Genomic DNA, 8,034 nt, shown 5'->3' with positions numbered 1-8,034 from the left:
GACACTCAAACCGTGATTATTTGAAAAACGTACATAATTAAATACATCCTCAAAAATACGTCGTTTCTCGAGTATGATATATTATCAATTGGCGGCTGCACGTATGCGTATAATTAGGGGAACATATACATATATGTATACATATATACAATCATTCGTATGTAAAGTAATTCATGCATGTAAGGTACCTCTTACTGTTTAGTTATTCTTTTACGTATCGTTCGTTTACATATATATACATACATACATACATACATACATACATACATACATACATACATATATATATACCCTTTTTTTTTAATGATGTACCCATAGGCGTTTTTTCAATTTTCAAATTCTATATAACGTTTTGAAGAATAACATTCTTTGCATGTTTTATTTTATTTTTTTATTTTTTTTTATTTTCTGTTAAAATAATAATAAGAAATTTTAATATATTGAAAATTTTCTTATTTTACTGCGCAAAAATATATGAGGAAGTTAAAAAGCTAACATCGTCATTATTAACTTAGAATATATCTTGGCTGAGTTATTACATAATAAATGTAAGAATACAAATTTTAAATATGTACATGTTTATTTGTATGTATATGTGCGGGTACGTGTTAGTGTATGTAGAATTATGAACGTGTACACAATAATGTATATATATTTATGTACACGCACATGTAAGCAGCGTATATAAATTTATGTACATAATGAAAATTTTTTTTTCTCTTTTTTAACATATGTACATATATATGTCATATACGTTACAACGGTTTTCATAGAAGTATAATATACTGTTAATGGGTAAGATTAATGTTATTGCTGTACATGTTAATTTTGCTAGTTGGTTTTTGTGGTATTCTGTGACAAGGAATTGGCACAAAATTGAGTACCTTTTTACGATATATTGCAATGTATAGTATAGGGTTGTGTTATAATACATTATATTTTATTATATTATTTATACATGTCCTTATACTTAATAATTCATGTAAAATTTGCATGTTTTGATTAGGTGATACACTGATTAGTATATACCAACCGAGCACTGTAATGTTCACGCATGGACTTACAAAACAATGGTTATGTGTACATATAATCATAATATATATACATATATTTAACGGTATATAATACATATTTCCTTTTTCGTACTAAATGTGATAAGAAATAAAAAAAAAAAAAAAAAAAAAAAAAAAAAGAAATAGAGTCAGGCCTTTTTTATATTAACTGTTAAGGATGTATTTACATTTATATATGTATACATGGCCATATAAATATATGAACATGTGTGCATGTTAAATTATGAAAAAAAGAAAAAAAAAAATACAAAAAGAATGAATGGAACGTTATAAATTTTAAAAAATGTGAGATGATAAGATTTGAAGACAATATATATATGTACACAAAATTTTATGATAATAATGTTGTAATGTCAACATACTTACTTCTAACCCCAATGACTGTTTTGTTTGTTGTTCGTTATTTTGCCACATTCCTTTTTTAAGCCAAAAAGGGGGAAAAAAAAAAGAAAAAAGAAAAGGTATATAACTGGGATAAAAGGTAGGTCAATAATTGCAAAAAGGTGGGAAAATAAGCAAATCATAAAAAGAAGAGAAAGAAAAATGGGACTGCGCTCAATCAAAGTAACATACAGATTCCTCTCAACACGTGGACATGGGGATTTAAAAAAAAAATTATATAGCTATAGTAAAATTATAGAAGCAAGCAATGCAAATACAGTCCATTATAATGATGTGAACGAGGAACGAAGGAAAAGACTGGCGTGGAAGTTATGTTCAGCTACGGCTGCTACTACTGCTGCTGCTACTACTGCTGCTGCTACTACTGCGGCTGCTACTACTGCTGCTGCTACTACTGCGGCTGCTACTTCAACTGCTGGTACTACTGCTAGTATTGCATCGACGTGGCAAAATCCGCTTTGTTTGATAGATGCAAATTTATTTAGCAACAGAATAAGTCATAACTATGACAAAGCGGCAGTAAGGATAAACAAATGGATATTAGCAAAAGGGAAGCACTTCACAATAAATAGTATAATAAAAAAATCGTTTTCAACAAAATATCAAAGCGCCCAAACAGATAAGAATATAGAGCAAAAAAAAGTAAAACTAGACGGTAGTAATATTGAAACACGTAAAGAACTAATAATGGCGGAGGATCAAAAAGGACGTACACAGAAGGTGCCTTCTCCTTTGAACGAAAGCTGGGAACATCATAAGAACAGTATAATGGGAAATAAAACAAACCACGAAACGAACCACGAAACGAACCACAAAACGAACCACGAAACGAATCACAAAACGAACCACGAAACGAACCAAGAGGCGAAGAATGGAATAAACAATATGGATAGCCACGTAGTCAGTAATGCTAATTGCAGCAATAGTAGTAACAGCGCACATGACCTGGAAAACCAGGGAAAGGGGAATGAAGAACATGCTACTATGATTAACATGATAAAGAAGAAGAAATTGAAGACAAATGATAGTGAAAACAAAATTAATAAAATTTGTAAAAAGAGTGCAAGTGGATTAAAATATGCTTTTTCAATTATAAAAACAACGTGTGCACAAATAAAAATTATAATATTACAGCCATCGATGTTAAGAGTGTATTATGGAGATTTGAAAAAAAATGTAAAGCATACGATTGTTTGGGTTAAAACAGGTATTCTTTTATTTTTAACAAATATGAAAATTTCAAAAAATTTAATTATTAAAAGATTAAAAGGATATAGATTGTCATATTCTGAATATAAATTATTAATCAGAACAATGAATGATATGTTCAAATTAATTCCATTTTCCTTTTTTATAATAATACCTTTTGCTGAGTTTCTACTTCCTCTTTTTTTGAAAATCTATCCTGACTTATTGCCATCAACTTTTAAAAATAATGATGATAATTTTAATAAAATAAAAAAAAATTTATATGCAAAACAACAGCTAGCCAAATTTTTGCAGCAATTAATTGAGGAGAAAGAAAAACAATTAAATGAAAATATAGGTATAGATTCTGATAAAAAAAAAAAAATTTTAAATAAATTTCATCAACAACTTATTAATAAAGATGAAAAAGATGTTAATCCATTCTTAAGTGTAGCAGATACATTAAAAATAGCTAAAATTTTTAAAGATGATTTTGTACTAGATCAGATGAACTTAAAAACATTACAAACAATATGCCATTTACTTGGATTGAAACCATATGGAATGCATTATCATGTTGTTTTGCAATTAAGGCATCATTTTTTAAGACTACAAAGAGAAGACAGAGAACTAATTTATGAAGGGGTTGATAATTTAAAAAAGAATACATTGATAGAAATATGCAAAGATAGAGGAATGAATTACAATATCACAGAAAAAGAAATGAAAATACAAATACAACAATGGTTAGAATTAGCTAGTATTAAAGAAGTTCCATATATCTTACTTCTATATATTAGGTGTGTAGTTATTACACATGCAATTATGGATATTCAGGACACCGATAAAACAAGTTGTAGTTTAAATAATGAAAATATTACAAAAAGTGGAAACATAGATGATAAACAGAAACTAATACAGGAAGCTAAAGAAAAATTGGACGATCTAAAAATGAAAGAACTAGAAATTAAAAAAAATATTAACAAAGAAACTAATGAAGAAGTTATTGAGAACAAGGAGAATAAGATCAAAATGAATTTTCTTAAAAAAAATAAATACATGCAAAATGAATTAAACATGTTAAGGCAAATTTGTGATTTGCAGCACAAGTAAGTAGAATAGCGGTGCAAACATCTTATTTGTGTGACACCTTGTCCCCCCTTCCCACTTTTCTATGTTTCCGATTATGCCAACGTTTATGTTCTTTTATGTTCTTGCATATGCTTCTGTGTGTTTATCTATGCTTCTGTATCTTTTGATCGGTATCATTATGCACACGCAATGTTTCCATCCCGTGCTTATTTGACGTACCACATATTATTTTCCCATTTTCCTTCTAGCGAACTAAAGATTGCCTTCACTTCATTGACCGACTTGGCCGAGAAGAGACAGTCCTGTTAGTAGACAAATGTTACTACGCGTTTATTTAACATATACGAAATATATCATATAAATTATTGCGTTGTTCACATTTACGCATTTTGCGATTTTAAGTGTGCCGCTGTTTAATTTAACCGTTTTATACCATTCTTCCCATTTTTTAGGTGATATTAATGAAATAATAAAAAACATGTCCGAAAGACTCCAACATATTGAAAAACATATAAACGAGTTGAATGCACACAAACAAGTAGAAATGGTAATGCTCCTTTTATACACATAACCGAGAAAAAAAAAAAAAAAAAATCCAAAAAAAAAAAAAGAATAATGACATATTTCTCTACAAGTTATACGTTTCGCTCTATTACTGACCATATGCCGCGTTAAATTTTTCTCATTTCATTTTTGCGATTATTTTTTAGGATGAATATTTCTATCCGGAAGAAGAGAAAACCGATGACGTCGTGAGTATAAAGAGTTGAATTGAAACGAAAGTAATTTGCAGTATAATTTGTATTAGCTTATATTTATATATATGCATGTATGTATGTATGTATGCATGTATGTATGCATGTATGTATGTGTGTATGTATGTGTGTATGTATGTGTGTATATATTTTATGTACGCATACAGGGGACATTACAATCCTTGCGAAGTTGACCAGACTTTATAATTTTTCTTTTATGTTGTTATTTTACGCAATTATAATTTACTTTATTATATTTTATTTCTTTCTACTCTTTTTTTTAAACTTTTTTTGTATACGTTACCATTTTAACATTAAACGTTATAACAGACATCCTTATTTCTGCAAAGTGCTTGTTGCTCAATTTTTTTTCCCCTTTAAATGTTCACAAGCTAAAATAATTGCTACACAAAGGCAAATAAAAAAAAAAATAAAATATATATATATATAACTACTACAATCACAGCAGCTATAACTAAAACAAGAACTAAATGTCATTTGCGTACTTTTCTTTTATTTCGCTTTTTTTTCCACCAACTCTTGTGTTGTTGTGCCTTCTCTATACTTATGTAATATGTGCACATATAGCATATACATATATATATACATACATTGATACATGCATATATATATATATATATATATATATATATATATATATATATAAAAATATACACCCTTGTAATGGGGGGAAAAAATTAAAAATTAGCCAACGGAAATAGCTAAGTAACAGCCATTTGAGGAAAATATAAAACTTTTACTTCTCCAATTTCAATAAATCGTAAGTGGACTTTTACGATTAGAGGCATTTTTGTCATATCATCTGAGGCGCGCGGTTCAAAAATAGCAAAATGGGTTTTCATAGGTCATGTAATTTAACTCCTCTTCTTACATGAATTATGCTGATGTTTTTATATGTCCGCTTGTATGTGTGTGTATGTTTATGTACGCATATATTTACTACTGGGGAGGTATTACTTTTTTTTTTTTTTTTTTTTTTTTTTTTTTTCTTTTCTTTTTTTTTTTCTTTTCTTTTTTTTTTCTGAACAAGTCATAATATACGTTTTACGTTTTAACTAGAAAAAAAAAAAAAAATAAATACACATTTACATGCACATGCCCTGCTCAGGCATCCTAACCGCTATCACGCGGCCATGTCCATAGAAATTTTATCATGGTGCACGTAATTTTGGATTGTAAAATCCGATATTGTAAAGTCTTCAATGTTCTTTATTTCAGGATTTAATTTAAGAGTTGGGAAGGGGTAGGGTATCCTATTTAACTGTACTTTTAAGCTGTCAATATGATTATTATAAACATGTGCATTTCCTAAAATATGTATGAACTGTGCAGGCTGTAAATTACACACTTGTGCAATCATATGAGTGAATATTGAATAGGAGGCAATATTAAAAGGGACTCCTAAACCTAAATCACATGACCTTTGATACATAATACATGATAATTTTCCATCAAAAACATAAAATTGGCATAAAATATGACAAGGAGGTAGTGCCATTTGATCAAGATCTTTAACATTCCATGCACACAAAATAATTCTTCTACTAGTTGGATCATTTTTTATTAAATGGATAATATTTTTTAATTGATCAACTCCTTTATCTTCATAGTTGGCATGCATATTTGTATATTCAGCACCGAAATGCCTCCATTGAAAACCATATATAGGTCCTAAGTCATTAACTTCTCTATGGAATAATTTTCTGTTATCCAAAAATTCTCTTGTTCCATTTGCTTCCCATATTCTTACATTTTTATTTAACAAAGTATTTCCATTTGTTTCTCCTCTTATAAACCAAAGTAACTCTTCAATTATTCCTCTAAGGAATAATTTCTTTGTTGTTAATAATGGAAAATATTGATTTAAATTAAATTTCATAATATACCCAAATTTACTTAGTACTCCTACACCTGTTCTGTCATTTTGTTTATTTCCATTCATAATGATATCATATATAATACTTAAATATTGATATTCTGGGTGATGTTTAAATTTTAAACTGTTGTATATTTTAAAGTCATTGGCATTTTCTGCATTTTTATATTCATTTTTGTTATTATTAAAGTTGAAATATACTAAATCGTCTTCTTCGTCTCCCATGAAGTTATATTCCCGCTCAAAAATAGATTCGCCTCCTCCTTTCCCTTTACCACTGCTGCTTGTAGTACTACCCCTGATAGTATTACTGCTCATAGCACCATTGCTGATAGTACTGCTGGTGTTACTGCCTTTGTCGCTTCCACTACTCTGATGGGGGAGGGATTCTTGGGTCAATGCCTTCTTGCGTTTACTGAAAATTACAAAGTCTAACGACGTGCAGTTGCTAGTATACACATCACTCACAGACGTAATTTGAAACACATTTTCATCAATTTCTGGAAAGAAAACATCACATTCGTAGACATTATTTATTCTCGTAAAATAAATTTGTTTTATTAAATTTCTTTCTAAACACTCCTTGTAAACTATTGCCCCACCAATAATAAAGCATTTGTAATAATTTAATTTTTTTAAAAGTAAAACTAGTTGATCCATATTATTTATTATAAAAATATCTTCTTTAACATCTTCTTTTTTAAGTGTTCTTGATAGTACTACATTTATTCTGTTCGGCAAAGGCTTATACTGCTTTGGAATACTAACCCAGTTACTTCTCCCCATCACTACAACATTTTGTAATTTACTTGATGACAGTAGTGATATATTTTCAAAAACTGTACTACTGTTTTCATTTGATATTTCCTTTTCTAAATATTTCTCTCTTTTATATTTTAATTTTTTATATTTCATTTCATTAACATATGTAGTTACTGATCTGAAATATTTCATATCTAACGAATTACTTTTCCATGGTAGACATCCTTTATTGCCAAGGCCTCTAAACGTTTTGGTGCTAAATATTTCATTTTTTTTACCTTCACCCTGATTTGGCACTTTACAGCAAGCGCAGATGGCATATATGTCGAAAATATCAGCCAGGTCTTCCATTAATTAAGATATATGCGGTACACGTTTTCTCCCTTTTCGTCCTTTCTTCTCCTGCTTTGCCTCCGGATAAATGTACAGCTTATGTGCTACGTATATGTATATGTACATGTATATATATGTATATACATATATATGTATATATAATATATATTTTTGTACGTGTATGTATATGTGCAGGTGAGAAGATAACTGCAATCGAGAGGCCGGGAAGCTCAAAGAAATAAAATATCAGAAATGGGATGTCGGAAGGGAATAAAATCCAAATTCGCACTTGGGTGTTTCTAAAATTTATAGTTCACTAAAGTGTGCTTTAATGTGCTTTGATAATGTCGAAAGTGCTGTTCGAAATAAATACAAGCTCTCTCGCTTTTTTTTTTTTTTTTTTTTTTTTATTTTTTCCTTTCCAATGGCATAAAATTTATTTCAACATTTATGACTGCTTACGATAATTATAAAAAGGCGTACATATATAGTGTGCCATAAAATAAAATGTTTGTCTCTTCATATTATAATG

The 8,034-nt window shown here is 29.0% G+C and overlaps 2 protein-coding genes across 2 annotated transcripts; one reads left to right on the top strand and one right to left on the bottom strand.

Moving 5' to 3' along the window:
- Positions 1 to 1,616: 1,616 nt before the first annotated feature.
- On the top strand, positions 1,617 to 4,525 carry PmUG01_05034800 (LETM1-like protein, putative; the record flags this gene model as incomplete). Its single annotated transcript, XM_029003561.1, has 4 exons — positions 1,617 to 3,772; positions 4,004 to 4,059; positions 4,208 to 4,302; positions 4,466 to 4,525. 4 exons carry the CDS (start codon positions 1,617 to 1,619, stop codon positions 4,523 to 4,525), a joined length of 2,367 nt encoding a protein of 788 aa, XP_028860495.1.
- A 1,129-nt stretch (positions 4,526 to 5,654) lies between these two features.
- DHFR-TS (bifunctional dihydrofolate reductase-thymidylate synthase, putative) lies at positions 5,655 to 7,520 on the bottom strand (the record flags this gene model as incomplete). Its single annotated transcript, XM_029003560.1, has 1 exon — positions 5,655 to 7,520. One exon carries the CDS (start codon positions 7,518 to 7,520, stop codon positions 5,655 to 5,657), a length of 1,866 nt encoding a protein of 621 aa, XP_028860494.1.
- Positions 7,521 to 8,034: the final 514 nt, after the last annotated feature.

Source organism: Plasmodium malariae (assembly GCF_900090045.1).
Source record: "Plasmodium malariae genome assembly, chromosome: 5".
NCBI classification, from domain to species: Eukaryota; Apicomplexa; class Aconoidasida; order Haemosporida; family Plasmodiidae; genus Plasmodium; species Plasmodium malariae.
Note: the sequence above shows the minus strand (reverse complement) of the source record. Positions and strands in the feature narration are given on the sequence as shown.